This window comes from Saimiri boliviensis, chromosome 1 (assembly GCF_048565385.1).
Source record: "Saimiri boliviensis isolate mSaiBol1 chromosome 1, mSaiBol1.pri, whole genome shotgun sequence".
In the NCBI taxonomy this organism is placed as follows: domain Eukaryota; kingdom Metazoa; phylum Chordata; class Mammalia; order Primates; family Cebidae; genus Saimiri; species Saimiri boliviensis.
This window is the reverse complement of record NC_133449.1, coordinates 166,650,703-166,676,224: the sequence shown is the minus strand read 5'-3', so window position 1 is coordinate 166,676,224 and position 25,522 is coordinate 166,650,703. Positions and strand designations below refer to the sequence as shown.

Below are 25,522 nucleotides of genomic sequence, written 5' to 3'. Positions count from 1 at the left end.
TCTTTTTTGATGTAGGGGTTACTTAGAAGCCTGTTGTTTAGTTTCTAAATATTTTGAGGATCTTTCTGTTATTGATTTCTAATTTAATTTCATTGAATTTATTCCATGGATTTATATGACTTAAATCCTTTTAGATGCATTGAGATTGGTTTTTATGGTCCAGAATATGACCCAGAACATCTTGGTATATGTTTAGTGTACCTTAGAAAATATATAGTCTGCTGGCCAGGCGCGGTGGCTCAAGCCTGTAATCCTAGCACTTTGGGAGGCCGAGGTGGGTGGATCACAAGGTCAAGAGATCGAGACCGTCCTGGTCAACATGATGAAACCCTGTCTCTACTAAAAACACAAAAAATTAGCTGGGCATGGTGGCGTGTGCCTGTAATCCCAGCTACTCAGGAGGCTGAAGCAGGAGAATTGCCTGAACCCAGGAGGTGGAGGTTGCGGTGAGCCGAGATCACGCCATTGCACTCCAGCCTGGGTAACAAGAGTGAAACTCTATCTCAAAAAAAAAAAAAAGAAAATATATAGTCTGCTATTCTTGAGTGGAGTATTCTATACATGTCAGGTAGCTCCGGTTGATTTATATGGTTGTACACATCTATATGCTTACTAGTTTTCTGTCTATTAATCTGTCATTTTTTTTTTTTTGAGACAGAGTCTCACTCTGTTGCACAGGATGGAGTGTAGTGGTACAATCATGGTTCACTGCAGCCTCAACCTCCTGAACACAGGCAATCCTCCTGCCTCAGCCTCCCAAGTAGCTGGGACTACAGGCATGTGCCACGACACCCAGCTAATTTTTGTGGGTTTTTTTTTTTTTTTTTTTTTTTCTGAGACGGAGTTTCGCTCTTGTTACCCAGGCTGGAGTGCAATGGCGCGATCTCGGCTCACCGCAACCTCCGCCTCCTGGGTTCAAGCAATTCTCCTGCCTCAGCCTCCTGACTAGCTAGGATTACAGGCAAGCGCCACCATGCCCAGCTACTTTTTTGTGTTTTTAGTAGAGACTGGGTTTCACCATGTTGACCAGGATGGTCTTGATCTCTTGACCTCGTGATCCACCCGCCTCGGCCTCCCAAAGTGCTGGGATTACAGGCTTGAGCCACCGCGACCGGCCCTAATTTTTGTATTTTTTTGTAGAGACAGGGTTTCACCATGTTGCCCAGGCTGGTCTCAGACTCCTGAACTCAAGCAATCCATCTGTCTTAGCCTCCCAGTGCGCACAGTTAAGTAATCAGACAGTTTTTGTCCTTTATTTTATTGATATGATGGGGTACAGTGACTGATTTTCAGATGTTAAACCAACCTTAGATTTCTAGGATACATCCTACGTGGTGGTGATTTCAGTCTTTGGTTTTGTTTTGTTAATTAGAAATGGGGTGGTGTCTCACTATGTTGCCTTTCCTGGGTGCTCCATCAATTCTTCCACTTCAGCCTCCTGAGAAGCTAAGACTACTGTACCTGGCTAGTTTTAGTAGTTTTTGTATTGTTAGGAATTAGTCCATTTCATCTAAGTGGTCTCATTTGTTGGCACACAGTTATTCATTAATATTTCTTGATGATCCTTTATTTCTGTAAGGTTGGTAGCAATGTCCCACTTCCCATTCCTGATTTTGGTAACTTGAGACTTTCTTTTTTTTTTATTGGTCAGGCTAACTAAAAGTTTGTCAATTTTTGCTGATCTTTTCAAAGAACCAACTTTTGGGTTGTTTTTCTATTCTCTTAAGTTTTGCTCTAATCGTTTTTATTTCCTTCCTTCTGCTTGCTTTGGGTTTAGTTTCTTCTTAGGTAGAAATTTAGGTAATTGATTTGAGATATTCTTTTTTATTATAGGCATTTATAGCTATAAATTTTTCTCTAAGCCTTATGTTAGCTGCATCCCATAAGCTTTCGTATTTGTATCTTCATTTTTATTCATCTCAAAGTATTTTCTGATTTTCCTATGACTTCTTCATTGACTCATTGGTTATTAACAAGTGTGTTATTTAATTTGCCTTTTTTTTTTTTTCCAGATGGAATCTCACTCTGTCTCCTAGGCTGGAATGCAGTGGCATGATCTCAGCTCACTGCAACCTCTGCCTCCTGGGTTCAGGCAATTCTCCTGCCTCAGCCTCCTGAGTATCTGGGACTACAGGCACCCACCACCATGTCTGGTTATTTTTTGTATTTTTAGTAGAGACAGGGTTTCATCATGTTGGCCAGGCTGGTCTTGAACTCCTGAACTGCTTGCCTCAGCCTCCCAAAATGCTGGGATTACAGGCAGGAGCCACTACACCCAGCTGATTTAATTTTCATAAATTTGTGAATTTTCCAGATTTTTTCTGTTATTGATTTCTAATTTTATTCCATTGTGGTCAGAGAACATACTTAGTGTGATTTTAATCCTTTTACATTTATTGAGGCTTATTTATTTTTCAAGCATATGGTCTATTATGAGAATGTACCATGTGTACTTGAAAAGAATATATATTCTACTGTTGTTGGGTAGAGTGTTCTATAGATGTCTGTTAGGTATAGTTGGTTTATGGTTTTTAGTATTGTTTAAATTAGTTTTTGAGGTTTCTAAAAATGGTACCATTGGGTGTGGTGGCTCACTCATGTCTGTAATCTCAGCACTTTGGGAGGCTAAGACAAGAGGACATTTGGGCTCAGGAGTTCGCAACCAGCCTAGGCAACAAAAAGAGTCCTTGTTTCTATTAAAAGAAAAAAAAAAAAGCCAGATGTGGTGGTGCAAGCCTGTAGTCCCAGCTATTTGGGAGGCTGAGGTGGGAGGATCACTTGAGCCTGGGATGTCAAGTTTGCAGTGAGCTGTGATCGTGCCACTGCACTCCAGCCTGGTTGACAGAGTGAGACTCTGTCTCAAAAAATAAAAATAAAATTAAAAAAGGTACCATACTAAATGTAGCTCTCTCACTGGGTGCCTTGTTATTCTCACCCAGGGCCTTTGCATTTGTTGCTCCTTCATCCTAGAACATTCTTTCCCAAGGCAATACATGATTTTCTACCTTATTTCAGTCTCATCTCTGCACATATGTTTTATAAGGACCTTTCCTGACAGATTTCCCAAACCTATGTTTTTCTTTTCATCTTTCCTTATTTTTTCATTTATGGCATTTATTACTATGGAAAGAAGTAAAGAGTATATTTATTCATTTACTTGTTTGTCTCTTTTACTCTTTTGTTCATTGCTGCGTCACCTAGTAGGTACTCAAAATGCATCAAGCTTCCAAATGTGAATTTGGAAGTCAGAGCAGAGGTCTTGACTAAAGATAGAAATTTAGGAATCATTAACTTAGAGTGAAAATTTAAATTCGTAGGTAGAAGAAATTACCTGGCCGGGCGCGGTGGCTCAAGCCTGTAATCCCAGCACTTTGGGAGGCCGAGGCGGGTGGATCACGAGGTCAGGAGATCGAGACTGTCCTGGTCAACAAGGTGAAACCCCGTCTCTACTAAAAATGCAAAAATTAGCTGGGCCTGGTGGCGTGTGCCTGTAATCCCAGCTACTCAGGAGGCTGAGGCAGGAGAGTTGCCTGAACCCAGGAGGCGGAGGTTGCGGTGAGCCGAGATCGCGCCATTGCACTCCAGCCAGGGTAACAAGAGCGAAACTCCGTCCCCCAAAAAAAAAACAAAAAAAAACAAATTACTTATGGCTAGAGAGAGGAGATAAAAGAGAAAAGGGCCAGGACCTAGCCCTGATGAATCCAGAATCTATTAGAGGTTTGATAGGTAAGGGGGCCTAACAAAGAAAATTGAGGAGCAGAGGAGAGGGCACAGAGGTAGAAGCATCATGATTCTTCTAGTGTAGGAGTTGCCTGTACTAGAAATAAAGAACTAGGCCAGGCACTGTGGCTCACGCCTGTAATCCTAGCACTTTGGGAGGCTGAGGCAGGTGGATCCCTTGAGGTCAGGAGTTTGAGACCAGCCTGGCCAACATGGTGATCCCTGTCTCTACTGAAAATACAAAATTAAAAAAAAATAATAATTAAAAGATAAAAATTCAAAATTAGCCAGGCATGATGGCCTATGTTGGTGATCCCAGCTACTTGGGAGTTTGAGGCAGGAGAATCGCTTGAACCCGGGAAGCAGAGGTTGTAGTGAGCTGAGATAGCACCATTGCACTCTAGCCTGGGTAGCAAAGCCAGACATTGTCTCAATAAAATAACGTAAATAAAAATACAAAAATTAGCCTGGGCGGAGGGGGTGGGTGATGGTACATGCCTGTAATCCCAACTACTTGGGAGGCTGAGTCAGGAGAATCACTTGAACCCAGAAGTGGAGGTTGCAGTGATCTGAAATTGTGCCACTCCACTCCAGCCTGGGTACCAGAGGGAGGCTCCATCTCAAAAAAAATAATAATAATTAAAAGAGTAGGAGGTGCCGTTGAAGCCAATAAAAATGGAGCAGCCAACTCAATGGCAGCAGGTGTGAGGTTCAGAAAGATAATGTGGCTAGAGAAGTGACTGTGAGATGCTACAACATGAGGATTGTCAGTAGCCTTGACGAGAGCAGAAGAGTGGTGTAGGCAGAAGCCAGGCTGGCTTATGTATACTGAAGAGTGTGTCGGCCATGAGGAAATGGTGATGCTGCTTCAGTTTATAAAATAATAAATTATTCAATTAAGCCTTTTTATAAAATCTGCAGGTTGAATCTAGTTTGATAAGTTTCCCTCTCTTCTTTTTGGCTTTCTCGGTGTTTAAATACTCCCATATTCCCAGCACTTTGGGAGGCCGAGGCGGGTGGATCACGAGGTCAAGAGATCAGGACCATCCTGGTCAACATGGTGAAACCCCGTCTCTACTAAAAATACAAAAAAGTAGCTGGGCATGGTGGCACATGCCTGTAATCCGAGCTACTCAGAAGGCTGAGGCAGGAGAATTGCCTGAACTCAGGAGGCGGAGGTTGCGGTGAGCCGAGATCGCGCCATTGCACTCCAGCCTGGGTAACAAGAGCGAAACTCTGTCTCAAAAATAAATAAATAGGCCGGGCGCGGTGGTTCAAGCCTGTAATCCCAGCACTTTGGGAGGCCGAGGCGGGTGGATCACAAGGTCAAGAGATCGAGACCATCTTGGTCAACATGGTGAAACCCCGTCTCTACTAAAAATACAAAAAAAATAGCTGGGCATGGTGGTGCGTGCCTGTAATCCCAGCTACTCAGGAGGCTGAGGCAGGAGAATTGCCTGAACCCAGGAGGCGGAGGTTGCGGTGAGCCGAGATCGCACCATTGCACTCCAGCCTGGGTAACAAGAGCGAAACTCCGTCTCAAAATAAATAAATAAATAAATAAATACTCCCATATTTGGAAAGTGTCTAGTGCTTCTTTAAAGATTGAAAATGGGTAGATGTTGAGTGATCTAAGCCAAATGATCCTGGGATCTTCCCACATCAGCTTCTCGGAACTGGGAAACTTTTAACTAGCTAGACAGAACTAAAGTACCATCTTCATCATCTCTCCATGACCTAGCACTTACATTCTTTGCAATAAGTTGACATTTCTTTTCATATAAATGTATAGGAAAGAAGTATCTTGCTCTTTTTTTTTTTTTTTTTTTTTTTTTTTCCAGAGAAAAAACAGAGTCTCACTCCATTACCCAGCAGGCTGGAATGCAGTGGAATGATCCCAGCTCACTGCAGCCTCGTAGCCTCGGCCTCCTGGGCTCAATTGATCCTTCCACTTCAGCCTCCCAAGTAGGTGGGACTACAGGCACACATTACCACCCCTTGGTAATTATTATATTTTTTTGTAGAGACACAGTTTTACCATGTTGCCCAAGCTGGTTTTAAACTACTAGACTCAAGTGATTCATCCACATTGTTTGGATTACAGGTGTGAGCCACCATGTCTGGCTGCTGAAGTAGCTGTTTCTGTTTGTGGAAGTAGTTTTCTGCTATCATTTATTTTTAATGTCTTGTCCTTGGACTATATGAAGACGTTTATCACCTTAATTATTAGCATGATAGCTACCAAAAACTTAAAACATTAGCACAACAGAATAGAGATTTGAGAAATAGGCCTATACACATATGTAATTGGTATTTCAACCAAGATACAAAATAATCAAATGGAGAAAGTATAGTCGTTTCAACAAATTGTTCTGGAGCAACTGGAAATCCTATGTTAAAAAATAAAAGTACTTCAACCCATACCTTACCTTATATATGAAAATTAACACAAAATGGATCATAGCTCCAAATCTACAACTTTAAACCATAAAACACCTGAAGAAGGGCCAGGCACGGTGGCTTATGCCTGTAATCCCAACACTGGGAGGCCGAGGCCAGTGGATCACCTGAGGTCAGGAGTTCAAGATCAGCCTGGCCAACATGATGAAACCCCATCTTTACTAAAAATATAAAAATTAGCCAGGTGTGGTGGCAAGTGCCTATAATCCCAGCTACTCAGGAGGCTGAGGCAAGGGGAATCACTTGAATCTGGGAGGCAGAGGTTGTAGTGAGTCAAGATCGTGCCACTGCACCCCAACCTGGGTGACAGAGTGAGACTCTGTCTCAAAAAAAAAAAAAATCTAAAGAAAACAGGAGAAAATTTTTGTGACCTTGAGTTGGGCAAAAATTTATTGGATGCTATGCTTAAAGATGGATACAGACCAGGTTTGGTGGCTCATGCCTGTAAACCGAGCAATTTGGGAGGCCAAGACAGATGGATCACTTAAGCCCAGGAGTTCGAGACCAGCCTGGGCAACATGGCGAAACCCCGTCACTACAAAAAATACAGAAATTGGCTGGGCATGGTGACATACCACTCTAGTCCCAGTTACTCTGGAAGCTGAGTTGGGAGGATCGCTTGAACCCAAGAGGCAGAGGCTGTAATGAACTAAGATTCCACCACTGCACTCCAACCAGGGTGACAGAGCGAGATCCTACCTCAAAAAAAAAAAAAAAAAAAAAAAAAGGCCGGGCACAGTGGCTCACACCTGTGATCCTAGCACTTTGGGAGGCCGAGGCGGGCAGATCACAAGGTCAGGAAATCGAGACAGACCATCCTGGCCAATATGGTAAAACCCTATTTTTACTAAAAATACAAAAATTTGCTGGGCGTGGTGGCGCAAGCCTGTAATCTCAGCTACTTGGAGACTGAGGCAGGAGAATCACTTGAACTGGGGAGTTGGAGGTTGCAGTGAGCTGAGATTGTGTCACTGCACTCCAGTCTGGACAGAGTGAGACTCTGTCTCAAAAAGTAAAGGATAAGTTTCAATTAGTTAATTAATTGTAAACTCTTAATAATATGGCTCTTAGCATAATTATTGTGGTGTATTCTAGAGAAGCTCTTAAAATTCTTTTCTAGCTTTCCCCTGCCTTCTCAGGAAAATTGAAGTTATATGAAGTCGCGTCTGTCATGGAGACAAGGCACCCTGCTCCTCAGCTCCTCACCACATCTCCTTTTTTACCCTACCTTTGGTTTCTCCATTCATGCATCACTGGCTTCCTGGCCTTGACTGCATCTCTTGGCTTCTTCCTTTTGGGCTTTGGCTCCTGCTACTGCATAATTATTTCTCCATCTTCCAAGTTAGGCTACTGAGAGAGAACCTGATTGGCCTAGATTATTTTTCCTTATTCTAGACCACTAAATAGATGTATTCAACCAGCAATATAGTCCAGTTATCATTGGCTAGGGGGTAGGGTGGATGGGGGCATAGGGCAATGTTTGGGAGGAGTCTAAGGGGAAAGGTATAGAATATTGGGAAGTGTAATGTGGACTGTACCATCAGCTGGCACCACCAGCAAGAGATAGAACCATGTGTGTGGTAAACAGCATAATATCCATAGTTGTTACAATGTAAAATGTTATTCCTATTTTCTTCTTCCAGAAACCATTGATAATCAAGCTGCCTTCCAGTTATGGCTCTCTTATTTTATTGCCCCCTCCTAAGTCAGTCCTTAACAGGTAGTGAGATAAGGCTTTAGAGAAGGAGCTTTTGCCTATTCTCTAGGCTAGAGGTAGAGATCTCAAGGTATGTGGGACCAGAGGATAGGATTGTGGATTAGTTGGAAGTTGTTATCAGAGGTCATTTGATAGGTCCTCTTGACTTTGGATGTAGCACCCAAACCATGCCTTTCAAATAAACAGTAGTCTATCTGTCCTCTTATACTTTCGTCTGTTCCTGTAAGCAATTCTCACAGCTGGTTTTTCATGACATTTGAGCCATTTTTTCCCTGATGGGCTTCACTGGTACTATAGGATTCATAATATCAATCCTATAATGGTCATGCTATTTGATTTTAGTGTGTCCTTTTTTCTTGCATGATGCTTCTTTTGCTATTTTTCTTGGCTTTTCATCTTTTGGTTTGTTGAGGTCCTTAAATCCTTATTGTCAAGTCCTAGAATCCTAGAGACAAAATGGACTTATGTTTATTTGGGTTTTTTTGGTCACATAGCTGGAGGGTCTGAGCTTGTGTTTGCTTTCTGCTACAAAAACTGGTACATCTAAGGCAGTCAGCTGCAGAATTTGGTTTGGCTAGTTAAAACGTCCATGGAGATGGAATATCATGCAGTCCAAGTAGGAAGATGTGAATAGGCCTATGAAGACAGGTTGCCTACCCAGGGCTTCTCAAACTTGAGAAATCACCTGGGCATCTAGTTAAAATGCAGATTTTGATTCAATAGGTCTAGGATATGGCCTAACATCTGAAAATCTGCATTTCAAAAAAGCTCCCAGGAAATGTTGATGTTGCTGGTCTGCAGACACACTTGGAGGATTAAGAACTGAAGAGTTTAATATTCCCAAACAGGCCTTGGTGAACAGAAGCGGCCTATATCGCTCCCCCTCCATGCCAGAGAACTTGAATAGGCTAAGACTGAAGCAGGTGGACAAAGGCAAGGACAACGCAATGCCAGATAAAGTTAAAAAAAAGTATTTTTCTGGCCAAGGAAAGCTCAGGAAGGTAAGAACTTTTTAAGATGAAAATCTGTTCATCTCATGTCTTTGCTTTTCTGGTGTGAGGATTGCTTTAGTATGCCTTTTTTGTCTTCCTCTTCTTTATGTTTACTTTTTCCTCTTCGTTCTTAACACCTTTCAGTCTTTTCTACATCTGTATCCACATGTGAAATACGTGTGTAACATAGATATATAAAGTATATCTATATTGTACTTTCAGAAATGTTGCCATCGGCTGGGTGTGGTGACTCAGGCCTGTAATCCTAGCACTTTGGGAAGCTAAGGCAGGGGGATTGCCTGAGCACAGGAGTTCAAGACCAGCCTGGGCAACACGGTGAAACCCTGTCTTACTAAAATACAAAACTCAGCTGAGCATGTGCCTGTAGTCCCAGCTATTTGGGAGGCTGAGGCAGGAAAATTGCTTGAACCCAGGAGGCGGAGGTTGCAGTGAGCCAAGATTGCGCAACTGCACTCCAGCCTGGGCAACAGAGCAAGACTCAGTCTCAAAAAAAAAAAAAAAGAAAAGAAATATTGTCATCATACTGTCTTCCCAACCCTTTTTCTTCAGATCTGAAAGAATATAAGGGAACTTTGGTATGGATATTTTACTGCTGTGTCATATGCAGTCTGAGAGAAATAACATCATATAGCAGATTGGTTTTGTGGAAAGCAACTTCCAAAAAAAGTTAGCCTTTGTTTTTTACCATCCCCAACTTTTAAAAAATTCTAAATAGATGGGAGGATCACTTAAGGCCAGAAATTCAAGACCAGCCTGGTCAACATAGGATGATCCCATCTCTAATAAAAAACAATAAAAGAAAAAAATTAAAATTCTAGATATCTTTGGATATTTTAGGAAATCAACATATTTATTTATTTATTTATTTTCTCCCGAGATGGGGTCTTACTCTGTCACGCAGGCTGGAGTGCAGTGGCATGATCTCGGCTTACTGCAGCCTCAACCTCCCGAGCTCAAGTGATCCTCCCACCTTAGCCCTCCAAGTAGCTGGGACTACAGGCATGTGCCACCACGCCTGGCTAATTTTTGTATTTTTTGTGGAGATGCATTTTTGCTATGTTTCCCAGGCTGGTCTTGAACTTTTGGGTTCAAGCAATCCTCTCACCTTGGCCTCCCAAAGTATTGGGATACCTGTTTATTTATTTATTATTTTAGAGGCAGAGTCTCCATCACCCAGGCTGGAGTGCAATGATGTGATCGTAGCTGACTACAGCCTTGGCCTCCTGGGCTCAAGTGATCCTCCCATGTCAGCCTCCCAAGTAGCTAGAATTACAGGTGTGAGCCACCATGCCCGCTCCATCCACTGGTTTTAAAACCTTTAACATGAGGATTGGGTGCGGGGTGGGAATCTTGTCATCTTCAGGGCTTACATTTAAAGAAGACAGTCTCTCTGTGTGACATTAATATCACTGAGATGCTGGAGGAAGATTCTAACCAGGACCATCTGATTGGTGATTTTTCCAAGGTGAGTTTGGTTACACCCATCCTGTATTTCAGTGAGTCATTTTGGATCTGAATCTTCTCTGTGTGCGTAGAATGCTCAGTGTAATTACACATCTTCACCAAGTACTCTTTGATAACCTGACAGTGCTCTAGTGGTAGATACAGGCCCTAAGTCTTTACAGTGAAAAAATATTTCTTATTCTCTGGGAAAATCCAGAACAAAGGGGAAAGTATGAGACTTTTACCTTTTTTCTATTTAAAAACATATTTTAAAATTATGTAAATAATACTTGGTTGTTACAGAAAAAAGTAGAAATGAAGAAATTTATCCAAGACTTTTTAACCAGGGTAATTATTGCTTGGTATATATTCTTTTTTTCCCCATTGCCTGTGTAATTGCAGAAGGTATATATTCTTACACATTTTTTTCTGTGTTTTTACAAACGCATATACAAAAAAAAAAGAGTTTTTGCTTTTCCACAAAAATAGTTTATATTGTTTTGTTATCTGTACTGTCATTTAATAATTATATCACGAGCATCTGAGCATCTTTTTTCTTTTTCTTTTCTTTTTTTTTTTTTTTTTTTGAGATGGAGTCTTGCTCTGTCACCCGGGCTGGAGTGCAATGGTGTGATCCCAGCTCACTGCAACCTCCGCCTCCCGGTTCAAGTGATTCTTCTGCCTCAGCCTGCCAAGCAGCTGGGATTACAGGTGCGCACCACCATGCCCAACTAATTTTTTGTATTTTTGGTAGGAACAGGATTTCACCATATTGGCCGGGCTGGTCTTGAACCCCTGACCTTGTGATCTACCCTCCTTGGCCTCCCAAAGTGCTGGGATTACAGATTTGAGCTACCGCGCCCAGCCTCTTTTTTCATATTAATAAGCAGTTATGCTTCATCCTTTCTTTCTTTTTTAAGAGTCAAGGTCGTGCTCTTTTGCCCAGGCTAAGTACATTGGCATGATCATAGCTCACTTCAGCCTCAAGCTCCTGGCCTCAAGAAGTTCTCTCTCTCCTTGGCCTCCCAGAGCACTGGGATTGCAGCCATGCCCAGCCCATTTCATCATTTTAAATATTTCCATATTATTTCATTGTTTTGGCTGCTCATAATTTTTTCATAAATCCCTTCTTGTAAGATATTTAGTTTTACAATTTTTTTCTTATGAATGATACCAAGATGAACATATCTGTAGAGAAATCTACAACTTTGTACACATCTTTGATGAGTTCTTTAGGATTAGAAATAGACTTGATATATATGCGCTTTATAGAGACCACTGATTTTTTTGAAGGCCTCTGAGGTTTTAAGAGTCATTTGGAGGCCGGGCGCGGTGGCTCAAGCCTGTAATCCCAGCACTTTGGGAGGCCGAGGCGGGTGGATCACGAGGTCAAGAGATCGAGACCATCCTGGTCAACATAGTGAAACCCCGTCTCTACTAAAAATACAAAAAATTAGCTGGGCATGGTGGCACGTGCCTGTAATCCCAGCTACTCAGGAGGCTGAGGCAGGAGAATTGCCTGAACCCAGGGGGCGGAGGTTGCGGTGAGCCGAGATCGCGCCATTGCACTCCAGCCTGGGTAACAGGAGCGAAACTCCGTCTCAAAAAAAAAAAAAAAAAAAAAAAAAAAAAAAGAGTCATTTGGAAAGGAGGACAAAATGAGGGTCTTTGATCTCAAAATTGGGTGTGTAATACTTGCTGTTATTTCAGCTCTCGTGTATTTCTAGGTATGTGCACTGCCAACCGTGTCAGGGAAACACCAAGATCTGAAGTATGTCAACCCAGAAACAGTAAGCAGATTTCTGGAGATGGTAACTGGTTACATAAGCTACCATCTGGTCTGTTCTGTCCCTAAAATTCCCATTTCCATTTGTATTTCTTTCACTGTGTTCACTCACATAGGCTTCTTATTCAACTGAAGCTATATTAAAGGACTCCTTTTTCTCCCCGCTCTTCTTTCTCCTTCATTTTTAGTTAAACAAATGATACATAATTATTGTAAAAAGAAAAAAGGGAGGGGGTCAGGTGTGGTGGCTCACGCCTATAATCCCAGCACTTTGGGAGGCCAAAGCAGGCGGATCACTTGAGGTCAGGAGTTCGAGACCACCCTAGCCAACATGACAGAACTCCATGTCTACTAAAAAGAAAAAAATTAGCCGGGCATGGTAGTGTGCACCTGTAATCCCAGCTAATCAGGAGACTGAGGCAGGAGAATCACTTGAACCTGGGAAGTGGAGGTCACGGTGAGCCAAGATTGTGCCATTGCACTCCAGCCTGGGCAGCAAGAGTGAAACTCCATCTCAAAAAAAAGAAAAAGAAAAAAAGAAAAACAGAAATGGTATCATGATGAACATTTAGTATTGAAATTTGCTTAGTAAGACACAGATATCTTTCTGTATCAATAATAAGACATCTATATCATCATTTTAATGCCTATATAATGCTCTATTCTACTGGCATGTACAATTTATTTTACCAACCCCCTATTATTGAATATTGAAGTTATTTCTAATATTTTGATAATATAAAACAATGCTGAGATTAATCTCATTGTGCCTACGTTTTTGTGTACTTTTCCTGTTTACTTAAGATGTTAGAAATTGCTGGGTCAAAGCATAATTACATTTATTTGTTTATGCATTTACAAAGTTCCCTCCAGAAAAGCTGAACCAATTTACACTTTTACAAGTTGCTTCAGTTTCTTCCTCTAGGTATAAACCTTTTCCTTCCATAGCCTTTCCTCAAAGACTTACTTTCTTCCTTTATGATGGTGGGTAGGGAACCATTTTGCATCTCTTCCTGCAATTTTGAGATCTCTAGCTGCTACCTCTGCCACCGCAGAAGTCCTTGGACGTCTCCTGAGAGGCTGATTCCAGCCATGCCTGACCCTAGAGGGGTAGCCTGAATATGGTTTTCCTTCCATGGTATCTTGGCAATGCCAGGTATTTTGGTTCTCTAAAAGGGCCACTTCCTGTTGTATTCTCTTTTGTGGGTAGGGCTGAACCACTGTCACATGTCAAATATGGGATGACTTTGGAGGCTGGACATACAGTGGAATCCCAGGTGACTAACAGGAATATGCTAGTAAGGAACTGTGTCATTGGCCCCTCTCTCCCTCAGAGTGGCAGTGAGCGGAGTATTCAGTCATTGTTTCTGTGCAGGTGGCTGCCTTACTGTTGGGGAAGTTCCAGGGTCTGATTGAGAAGTTTTATGTCATTGATTGTCGCTATCCATATGAGTACCTGGGAGGACACATCCAGGTGAGACCACATTCTGGCCATTAGTAGGGGAGGGCTGGAGGTAGCTCTTTATTGAGAAGAGTCTGTGGACAAAGGGGCTTATGAACTCTAGAATTGGGACAAATATTACATATTTGAAGCACATCAAGGCTGAGGTCCTCCTTGTTTTAATTCTGTATACCTTAAGCAGCTTACTTTCCCTTTCTCTCTTAGATCAATATCTCTCTTTTCTGTAGGAGCCAAGGGCTCCTACCTAGAAATAAAAACATTAATCCAAGGCCTGAAGCACTTTGCAAACACTATTCATGAACATTCCTCGCAGTGATCCCTGTTCTTCCAGTGATTCAGGTCTGTGAACATTTATTGAGCATCTACTACATACCAACCTCTGTGCCAGGCATTCAGGGTATATACAGAGATATACTTAGACTCCTGCCCTGAGGATGCTTATAATCCAGCTTTTCTGGTCCAAATATCCCAGGTTGGTATCCCAGTCATTTCTAAGTAATGGCACTGTCCATAAACCCTTGAGGAAATGCTTATTAAAATTATTTTTCTGCTGGGCACGGTGGCTCAAGCCTGTAATCCCAGCACTTTGGGAGGCCAAGGTGGGTGGATCACAAGGTCAAGAAATCGAGACCATCCTGGTCAACATGGTGAAACCCCATCTCTACTAAAAATACAAAAAATTAGCTGGGCATGGTGGCGTGTGCCTGTAATCCCAGCTACTCAGGAGGCTGAGGCAGGAGAATTGCCTGAGCCCAGGAGGCGGAGGTTGCGGTGAGCCGAGATGGCGCCATTGCACTCCAGCCTGGGTAACAAGAGCGAAACTCTGTCTCAAAAAAAAAAAAAAAATTTATTTTTCTACAGGGAGCCTTAAACTTGTATAGTCAGGAAGAACTATTTAACTTCTTTCTAAAGAAGCCCATTGTCCCTTTGGACACCCAGAAGAGAATAATCATCGTGTTCCACTGTGAATTCTCCTCAGAGAGGGGCCCCCGAATGTGAGTGTCTAAATGGGGTAGGGCGGGTGATGGAAATGGATTTTGAGTTGGACTTCCCAGACCAGTTCAGACGGAGACTGACTGGATTCTATAGTTTGAAGAATGTTAGGGAGGTTGAAGGAAGACATTCTAAAATTCAAAAGTTTGGAGCAATAAAGGAAAAGGGATTGAGAATGAGGCCACAGTAGAGGAAAGGAGGAAGGGTGGTGGTACTTGGACCTTGTTTTGCAAACACAGTGAGATTAGAAGGTCCTGTTTGGGGTTAGCAGGATCCCAGTGAATGGCCCCTGGAATCTTGACCTTCTTTCCACCCCACCCATCTCTGGGTTCTCTCTAAAGGTGCCGTTCTCTGCGAGAAGAGGACAGATCTCTGAACCAGTATCCTGCATTGTACTACCCAGAGCTATATATCCTTAAAGGTGGCTACAGAGACTTCTTTCCAGAATATACGGTAAAGAGTGGGGCATGCGGGGAGCCAACTTTAGCACCCAATTCTCAGGGCCTGCAAAGCCCTCAGAGAAGAAACTGCTGCTCCTCCTTAACCACTGCCAGCAACAGCATCTCTACTAGGCAGAGTTTAGGAGTCTAGAGATACCTTACTCTGTCCCTTACCTTTCAGGAGCTGTGTGAACCACAGAGCTATTGCCCTATGCATCACCAGGACCATAAGGCTGAGTTGCTGAGGTGTCGAAGCCAGAGCAAAATGCAGGAAGGGGAGCGGCAGCTGCGAGAGCAAATTGCCCTTCTGGTGAAGGACATGAGCCCATGGTAACAGACCAGCCACTGGCTGCTAACAGGTCATCCAAAGACACCGCAGAAACCCTGAGCAGAAAGAGGCCTTCTGAACGGCCAAACCCAAGTTTGTTAAAAGATGTCTGTAAACTAACAGGCTGCCAACCTGTTGAAATGCGAGGCCTGGGAATGGATAAGGTTTCAGCTTGCTGAAACCTGGTGACAGAGTTCTGGAGCTAGCTCTATACGGCAGCCTTGAGTTGCATCGAGATTTGTGTTGGTTCAGGGAACTCTGACATTCCTCTTCCATACTCCTCATGTCTTCTCACAAGCCAGCCTACTCTTTCTCTCTCTGGGCTTCTGGCTATTCAAAAGTTATCTTCCTTCTTTCTTTGTATTTTCCTTCATTGTTTCCCCCTCTCCCTTTTTTAAAAATGGAAAAATAAACACTGCAGAGTGAGAGATATGATTGTGAGCCTAGCCTGCTCCTAGAAGAGCTGTATATGGAGATCACCAAGTTAGACTCCTTCATACATACCATCTTTATTCATAGCTGGGGCCAAAATGCTTCTCTCCAAACCAGTAATTCTTAAGCTGGGTGTGGTGGCTCATACCTGTAATCCTAACACTTTGGGAGGCCAAGGCAGGTGGATCACTTGAGGTCATGAGTTCGAGGCCAGCGTGGCCAACGCGGTGAGACCCCCATCTCTACTAAAAATATAAACATTAGCTGGGCATGATGGTGTATGCCTGCAGTCCCTGCTACTCAGGAGGCTGAGACAGGAGAATCACTTGAACTCAGGAGGTGAAGGTTGCAGTGAGCTGAGATCACACCATTGTACTCCAGCCTAGGCGACAGAGCAAGACTGTCTCAAAACAAAACAAAACAAAAAAACAGTAATTCTCAAAGTTTGGACCCTGGACCATCAACATCATCTGAACTTGTTTGAAATATAGATGTTCAGCTGTATGGACAATCTGGCTGCAACATCTGTCACCCCATGATCGCTGGGGTTGAAATATAGATGTTCAGGCCTCACCTCAGTCCTCTTAAATCAGAACTTCTGAGGTTAGGGCTCAGAAATCTGGGTTTTAAAAATCTCCCTTTTCAGTTGATTTGAATACATGCTAAGGCTTAAGAACCAGTGCTCTGGGTATCCCAGCACTTTGGGAGGCCAAGGTGGGCGGATCACTTGAGGTCAGAAGTTTGAGACCAGCCTGGTGAAATCCCATCTCTACTTAAAAAAAAAAAAAAATGCAAAAATTAACCAGGCTTGGCACATAACTGTAATTCCAGCTACTAGGGTGACGGAGGCAGGATAATCACTTGAACTAGGGAGACAGTGGTTGCAGTGAGCCAAAATCCACTGCACTCCAGCCTGGGCAACAGAGTAAATTCCATCTCAAAAGGAAAAAAAAGAATCAATGCTCTGGAATTAAGGTAAGTCTTTCAAACCGTGTTCTTCAGCAATGTCCTAGGCTTTCCTTTTCTAGATCATTCCATGGTATGAGTTACTAAAAGTGCCCCACAGACTCAGCAGCATGTGGTATCTAGGCATTCTCTAAGGCAGATGACAAATCTCAGTTGGACTCAAAGGTACCCTATCAGCAGTGGCTCACGCCTGTTATCCCAGCACTTTGGGAGGATGAGGCTGTCAGGAGTTTGAGACCACCCTGGTGAACATGGCAAAACTCCATCTCTACTAAATATACAAAAAATAGTCAGGCCTGGTGGCGGGCGCCTGTAATCCCAGCTACTTGGGAGACTGAGGCAGGAGAATCCCTTGATCTTGGGAGGCAGAGGTTGCAGTGAGCAAGATCATGCCACTGCACTCCAGCCTGGGCAGCAGAGTGAGACTCCATCTCAAAAAAAAAAAAAAAAAAAAAAAAAAAAAAAAAAAAAAAGTTCCATATATATGGCTTCAGGAGGATTTTGACTTTTCTCCACTCCATTTCACATCTCACAAAGGCAAGTTAGATTTAGAATGGTTGGAAGTAGAGATTTGTGATATATGAAGATAGGAATAAAACAAAGCAAGATCTGTTAGACTTCAGGAAGATTTTTAAACTGTATTCTTCAGCAGTATTCCAGGGTTTCCTTTCTTGGCACTTTTTAGTATGAATAGGCTTTTATCTGCAGTGAGGTGTGGCCCTACTTGGTCTTGGGTGGCAGTGGAATTGACTGAACATTGTCATTCTCTAGTAGTATTAACCTAGTAGTACTGATAGCCCAGGACTGAAAAGGACAAAGCCCCCTACAGCCTCGGCTGAGATAAAATAAAGACAAATATACTATCTTCCCAGGTTTTGGAACAGAGAGACTTTTTAAAAGTGAGTGGGAGGGAAGGGGAGTTGTAGCCATAGGGCAGCCCACGCATGTGCCTGAGTGGCTGGACTGGTTTTTTAATTTTTTTATTTGGCAAGGTTTGCACATGCTCTTGCCCTAGAGTGCTGCGTGCATGCTTCGCAGCAGAGGGCACTGCTGTATTCTCCAAGCCATTCGGCTGAAGCCTGTAGCATTCACTCCTAGCTACTGCCTGTCTAAAAAAGGAAGCTGCCTCCGTGGCCTTCTCCCTAAACCCTTGAGCTCACAGCCCAGAAGGTCTTGGGAAAAGAGGAAAGCTGCTGCTACATTAAGTGGAGATGGCCAAAGGAAAGATGCTGCTCCTCCGCCCCACCCACACGTGCCCCTGTAGGAATTCCAAGTTCCAACATGGGAAGAGATTGATGTACATGTGCCCACGTGTTAGTAGTCTTAAGTGGAAATTGTGAGTTGTAAAACAAAAAACTAAGGCTTCTTTATGGAAAACTGTATTTTCCCCAAAGTCAACATTTTTTGGTATGATTTTTTAGAGACAGGGTCTCGCTATGTTGCCCAGGCTGGAGTGCAGTGGCTATTCACAAGCGCGATCCCACTACTGATCAGCACGGGAGTTTTGTACTGCTCCGTTTCTGACCTGGGCCGGTTCACGCCTCTTTAGGCAACCTGGTGGTCCCCCGCTCTCAAGAGGTCACCATATTGATGCAGGCACACCCGATCGGCATAGCGCACTACAGCCCAGAACTCCTGGGCTCAAGTGATCCTCCCACCTCAGCCTCTCGAGTAGCTGGGATTACAGGCACGCGCCACCGCACCTGGCAGTATGATTTTTTATAATATCCTCTCACTGTATAGGGACTATATGATTTGATTCATGTTATTGTCAGGAATAACAATAGTAGCTGACATTTTTCAGGTGCTTACTACATACAAGACTATCTCTAAACTCATATATATATATACACACTGATTTAATTTTCACAACAAGCCCATGAGACAGGTACTCATTATTATGTGCATTTCTTTATGAAGATAAATTAAGGAACAGAGGGATTAAGTAACTTTTTTTTTTTTGAGATAGGATCTCACTTGTTGCCAAGGCTAGAGTGTAGTGGCATGGTCTCAGCTCACTGCAACCTCCATCTCTGACACTCAGGCAATCCTCTCACCTCTGCATCCTGAGTAGCTGGGATCACAGGCATGTGCCACCATGCCTGGATAATATAATTTTTGTATGTTTTTTTTCTAATTTTTTTTTTTTGAGATGAAGTCTTGATTTGGCTTACTACAACTTCCACCTCCTGGGTTCAAGCAATTCTCCTGCCTCAGCCTCCCAAGTAGTTGGGACTCCAGGCGCATGACATCATGCCTGGCTGATTTTTTGTATTTTTAGTAGAGATGGGGTTTCACCCTGTTAGCTGGGATGGTCTCTCTGACCTTGCGATCCACCTGCTGCAGCCTCCCAAAGTGCCGGGATTATAAGTGTGAGCCACCATGCCTGGCCTTTTTTTTTTTTTTCCTTTTTTTTTTTTTTTTTTTTTTTTTTTTGTAGAGATGGGGTTTTGCCATGTTGCCCAGGCTGGTCTCGAAATCCTGGGCTCAAGTTATTTGCCCACCTTGACCTCCCAAAGTGCTGAGATTACAGGCATGAGCCACTTCACCCAGCCAAGTAACTTATTTAAGATCACAGAGCTAATTAATGGTGGAGTAGGGATTTGACCCAAGACAGTATGGCTCCAGAGCCTGTCCACTTCATGGATTTTGCTGTTACCAAAACTTCATCAAAGAACAGTATGCCAAAGCAGGTGCAGTGGCTCATGTCTGTAATCCTAGCACTTTAAGAGGCCAAAGTGGGAGGATCCCTTGAGACCAGGAGTTTAAGACCAGCCTGGACAACATAGCATCTCTATAGAATAAGAATAAACTTAGCTGCGGCCAGGCACAGTGGATGATGCCTGTAATCCCAGCACTTTGGGAGGCTGAGGCAGGTGGATCACGAGGTCAGGAGTTCAAAACCAGCCTGGCCAACATAGTGAAACACTGTCCCTACTAAAAATATTTTAAAAATTAGCCACATGTGGTGTCCCATGCTTGTAATCCCAGCTATTTGGGAGGCTGAGGCAGGAGAATTGCTTGAACCTGGGAGGCAGAGGTTGCAGTGAGCCGAGACCATGCCATTGCATTCCAGCCTGGGTGAGAGACTCCGTTTCAAAAGAAAAAATAATAAACTTAGCTGGGCATGGTGGTGTGCACTTGTAGCTACTTGGGGAGCTCAGACAGGAGAATGGCTTGAGCCCAGGAGGTTGAGGTTGCATTGAGCTATGATCCAGCCACTGTACTCTAGCCTGGATAACAGCAAGACCCTGTCAAAAAAAAAAAAAGTATGCCTTTCCAGAGTTGGCACTGCTTTTTTTACTGTTTTGGGTGTTAAATCTATAAGCGCCTCAATGATAAGTTCTTGAAAATCTGGGGCCGTAAGGGTTGCTTGGACTTGAGAGATAAAGAGCAGACACTAAAACCCCAGCCTAGAGACCTCAGTATGAGGCTGGCTGTGTAGGGGGTGTGCTCAGCATTGGTGCCCTTGCACTGACTGGTATTTATTCAGCAGGAAGGCAACATAGAACAGAAATCTTTTGATCTAAAAACTGCTTCTCCAGGCCAGGTGCAGTGACTCATGCCTGTAATCTCAGCACTTTGGGAGGTCAAGGAGGGTGGATCACCTGAGGTCAAGAGTTTGAGACCAGCCTGGGCAATATTGTGAGACCTCCATCTCTACAGAAAATTTAAGAAATTAGCCAGGCACAGTGGCACATGTCTGCAGGCCCAGCTATTCAGGAGGCTGAGGTGGGAGGATCGCTTGAGCCTGGGAAGTGCAGGTTGCAGTGAGCTGAGACTATACCACTGCACTCCAGCCTGGGTGACAGAGCGAGACGCTGTCTCAAAAAATATACCTTAAAAAATTTTTTTTTGAAATTGCTTCTTGTCAATCTCGGCTCAGGACCTGGCTGACCTCTGACATACAGAAGGGAATATATTAGCCCATTCTTCCATTGCTATAAAGAAATAACAGACTGGGCTCACACCTGTAATCCTAACACAGGAAGACTGAGGCTGGAGGATCACTTGAGCCTGGGAGTTTAAGACCATCTGGGCAACATGGTGAAACCCTGTCTCTACAAAGAATCTTTTTTTTTTTGGAGACGGAGTTTTGCTCTTGTTACCCAGGCTGGAGTGCAATGGTGCGATCTCGGCTCACCGCAACCTCCACCTCCTGGGTTCAGGCAGTTCTCCTGCCTCAGCCTACTGAGTAGCTGGGATTACAGGCACGTGCCACCATGCCCAGCTAATTTTTTTGTATTTTTAGTAGAGACAGGTTTCACCATGTTGACCAGGATGGTCTCGATCTCTTGACCTCGTGATGCACCCGCCTCAGCCTCCCAAAGTGCTGGGATTACAGGCTTGAGCCACCGCGCCCGGCAGAATTTTTTTTTTTTTTTTGAGATGGAGTCTCGCTCTGTCACCAGGCTGGAGTGCGGTGGCACGATCTCAGCTCACTGAAGTCTCTACCTCCCAGGTTCAAGCTATTTCCCTGCCTCAGCCTCTCGAGTAGCTGGGATTATAGGCATGCTCCACCAGGCCCAGCTAATTTTTTGTATTTTAGTAGAGACAAGGTTTCACCATGTTGGCCAGGATGGTCTTGATCTCGTGACCTTGTGATCTGCCTGCCTCACCTCCCAAAGTGCTGGGATTACAGGTGTGAGCTGCCCCACCTGGCCAAATTTTTTTTTTTAAGATGGAGTTTCACTCTTGTTGCCCAGGCTGGAGTGCAATGGTACAATCTTGGCTCACTGCAACCTCTGCCTCCCGAGTTCAAGTAATTCTCCTGCCTCAGCCTCCCGAATAGCTGGGATTCCAGGCACCTGCCACCATGCCTTGCTAAATTTTTTGTATTTTTAGTAGAGATGGAGTTTCACCATGTTGGCCAGGCTAGTCTCAAACTCCTGACTTCAGATAATCCACCTGCCTTGGCCTCCCAAAGTGCTGGGATTACAAGTGTGAGCCACTGCGCCTGGCCCTCTATGAAGAATTTTTAAAAATTAACCAGATGTGGTGGTGTGCATCTGTAGTCCTAGCTACTTGAGAGGCTGAAGTGGCAGAATCACTTGAGCACGTGAGGTCGAGGCTGCGGAGAGCCATGATTGCACCACTGTGATCCAGCCTGGGCAACAGAGTGAGACCCTATCTCAAAAAAAAAAAGGAAAAGAAAAAACAAATAGAAAGAAAGAAAGCAAAAAAATACCTAAGATTGGGTAATTTTTTTTTTTTTTTTTTTTTTTTTTTTTTTTGAGACAGGATCTCTCACCCAGGCTAGAGTACAGTGGCATGATCTCGGCTCACTGCAACCTCTGCCTTAGCCTCCCAAGTAGCTGGGACTACAGGCCCACAATACTATGCCCAGCTGACCACCATGCTTACCTGGGAGACTGAGCAATTTATAAGGAAAAGAGGCTTACTTAGCTCGTGATTCTGCAGGCTTTATAGGAAGCATCGTGTTGACATCTGCTTAGCTTCTGGGTAAGCCTCCAGAAGCTTACAATCATGGCAGAAGGAGAAGGAGAAGCAGACATGTCACACGTTCAGAGCAGGAGCAAGAGAGGGAGGGAGTAATGGGAGGAGGTGCCACACACTTTAAAATGAGTAGATCTCTTGTGAACTCAGTGACAGCTCACTTATCCCCAAGAGGATGGCCCAAGCCATTCATGAAGGATCCACCCCCAAGATCCAGACACCTCCCACCAGGCCTCACCTCAAACAGTAGGGATTACATTTCATCATGAGATTTGGGTGGGAACAAATAACCACGGATATGTCAAGATGGAATATTTCCCTTTCTTTATCAGCAGTATAAAGTAAGAGGCATGGGGGATTTTCTCCCCATTCTGTTCAGGCATAGATTAAGGAAACACCAATTTCTTTAAACATATGCATCTGAAGATGTCAATTCTGAGTATCACAGGTATTGAAATATGACACAGTCCCTGCCCACAAGAAACTGACAAGGTAGAAAGTGGAAAATGGTTCTTTTTGTTTCCATCCCTATAAGCACTCTGGTCCCGTAGTGTATTCAGCAAAATGAACAAAAAGTGCCTTTTCCAGCTCCAAATCAGAAGGTCAGGTGGTGGGGGCTGGCCAAGTTCACAGAATAATTAACTCCCGCATGCTACCTGAGATGATATTTATTCAGTTCTTGCTATATGCCAGGTATAATGCTACACCTTTTTTTTTTTTTTTTTTTTTTTTTGAGTTGGATTCTTACTCTGTCGCCCAGGCTGGAGTGCAATGGCACAATCTCGGCCCACTGCAACCTCCACCTCCTGGGTTCAAGCAATTCTCCTGCCTCAGCCTCCCGAGTAGTAGAGATAACAGGCACCTGCCACCATGCCTGGCTAATTTTTGTATTTTTAGTAGAGACGGGGTTTCACCATATTGGCCAGGCTGGTCTTTTGAGCAGGCTGGTCTTGAACTCCTGACCTCATGATCCGCCCGCCTTGGTCCCTCCTGGACCGCATGAGCCACTGTGCCCGGTCTACACCTTCATTTAATACTATATTCATTTAATCCTTACAACTGTTAAATGAAATAGATACTATTGTCCTTAATTTTGTAGTTGAAGAAATGAAAGCACAGAAAAATTAAGTGACTTGCCCAAGGTCACCCAGCTAGTGTCAGCATTTGAATCCAGGCAGTCTGTAAAGCGTGTGGTCTTAACTATTATACTGCTAACATCCTGGATTAGGATAGCAGCAGAAATTAAAGCTCAATAGAGAGAGGACTTGAGAGAATCTTGGTAGAAACCATGTGATCTGACCATAAGAGGAGAAAATTGAGATTACAAGTGAAAGTGGAATAAGATACAGGGTCTTTGGACATTTGAGCTGCAATCAGTGGATTATAAGGCCCTCCTAGGGTGGGATTTGTGTCTTAATCATTTTGCACCTAGCATAAAGCTGGGCTCATAATCAATCTCAAAAGACATTATTGAATTGAATGATGGCTGAGTAACATCATCTTTGTAGAAAGAGCTAGCTCATTTGTCATTGTCCACAAGGGGCAATGCTGCTTATCTAGCAGGTGTTGGCAGTCACAGAGGACATGGTTGGTGAAGAGGATGTGCTGGAGGGCTGTCAGTATTAGTCTTGGAGTCACATTTATTTGCAGAGGCTTCTCCAATCCTCATTAAAGACCCAGTGATGTCAGGCTCTCTACCCCTGTACTCAGAAATATGCACCAGGTATCTCATTTTCTCTCATGGAAAGGCTGGCCTTTTACAGTTGGGATTGGTCATTGTTCCCAGCCCATCAGCTTGACCCTGTCCCTGCATTTTTGTTCTATTCTGCAGGGACAGCACTGGAATAGACACCGAGTATCTATCAGAGTGGGCACACTGAGCAAATGTCCTTTCCCAACCCCTTTTCCTGTCCCAAACTTGATTTGGCTTGGTGGCTGGAGGAGGGGGAGGGCAGAGGAGATACCCCTTGACCACCTGACATCTTTGGTGGTTCATGGGTCTCAGCCTTTTCCTAGCATCCCAACCAGCCTGAAATTGTTACATTTTGCTTTATAAATTTCTTTTTTAAAGTATTGTCAATTTGGGGGAAAAAAAAAAAAAAAAAAAAAACAACTGTTGTCTGTATGTAAGAGCAGGTGTGAGAGAAAATGAGGTGCCTGGAGCATATTTCTCTCTGGCAATGGGGTGGAGGGCCTGACATCATGAGGCCTTTAATTGTAGCTCCCCAGCCTCATGTTCCCTAACCCTTCTGGGGAGGAGGGCTTGGGAAAGGCACATGGAGGTAGGGTGGAGCTGGGGAAAAACAGGCCTTGTACAAAAGCTGAGTAGCCAGATGTTCACTTTTACAGCTCTTCTGTAAAACTGGCAGGGCAGATATAGATTAAAACGAAGGACAAACTCCATTTAAAGTGCATTACAGCTCAAGAACCAGCACCCCCTGGGCAGGAGAAGGGAGGGAAGGGCACAGAGGCCATATCAGTCTACTTCCTTATCTAGGGCCACATGTCTCTCTCCTAGCTTTGCCAACAGTGATTTACACCCCCAGCTGGAATGACTCTCTTTCTGGGCTGATTACATCGGCAAATGCCCCCCAGAGGCCACAGCAGGATGGCCATATTCAGAAGCAGCAGCCAATAAATCTCAGAGGTTTATATTGCAATTCTCAGTACCCTCCCTGCTGGCCCTCTGCCAGGCTGTCTCTGGAAGTAAGGAGGGGGTCGAGTTAGAGGGTTAGGGGATGAAACCCTCCACTTCCTTTCATCACCCTCTTCTCTTTCTTTCTATGCACTGCTTAGTTATTCTTCCAAGCCATTTTGCTTCTGGCTTTATCCTGGGATCTTGTGGGAATCAGGCCCAGGCCCAGTAAATACCTTTATCCTTATGGGTAGACATCTGTGTTCTGGACACAGATGTGTTTCTACCTAGTTGCTTCATCCTGATAGAGTAGCTTGCTCTCTGAAACGTTCGTCGTGTGAAAAGGATGGGCTCCCAAATGGTCTCTCCAGACACCTTCCTCAGTGATCTTTGGTCCAAGGAAATCTTTTCTACTTATTGGAGGGCTTCCACAATGTCTTGCTATACGAAGTTGGCAGACAGCAGGTGGGCCGCCTTGGAAAGAGCACCCCCTTCCACGCCAAGCCCCATGACTCCCCGGGCACCAGCCCTCCTTCGCCCCCACCCCTGCTGTCCCTTGGTCCAGCACAGGAGGCCCGTGGTGCAGACATGCCCTTCAGAGTTGCAGGGCGGCACCCAGGACCCTGTTGGGAGAGTGTGGTGGGAGAGATCTTTCCATCTTCCCTTATGA

The 25,522-nt window shown here is 44.0% G+C and overlaps 1 protein-coding gene across 3 annotated transcripts in view; it reads left to right on the top strand.

Annotated features, from left to right (window-relative positions):
* Nucleotides 1-17,050, top strand: part of CDC25C (cell division cycle 25C) — a 48,877-nt gene extending 31,827 nt beyond the window's left edge. For 2 of the 3 annotated variants that reach the window (XM_074379945.1, XM_039472126.2), the window contains exons 9-15: nt 8,746-8,898; nt 10,274-10,375; nt 12,081-12,143; nt 13,515-13,613; nt 14,463-14,596; nt 14,936-15,047; nt 15,216-17,050. In XM_074379945.1, coding sequence (XP_074236046.1) covers nt 8,746-8,898; nt 10,274-10,375; nt 12,081-12,143; nt 13,515-13,613; nt 14,463-14,596; nt 14,936-15,047; nt 15,216-15,368 — 816 coding nt within the window. In that variant the 3' untranslated portion in view covers nt 15,369-17,050. The remainder of the gene's footprint in view (nt 1-8,745; nt 8,899-10,273; nt 10,376-12,080; nt 12,144-13,514; nt 13,614-14,462; nt 14,597-14,935; nt 15,048-15,215) is intronic. The other variant, XM_074379949.1, reaches the window with a different exon arrangement.
* The last annotated feature ends 8,472 nt before the right edge of the window (nt 17,051-25,522 follow it).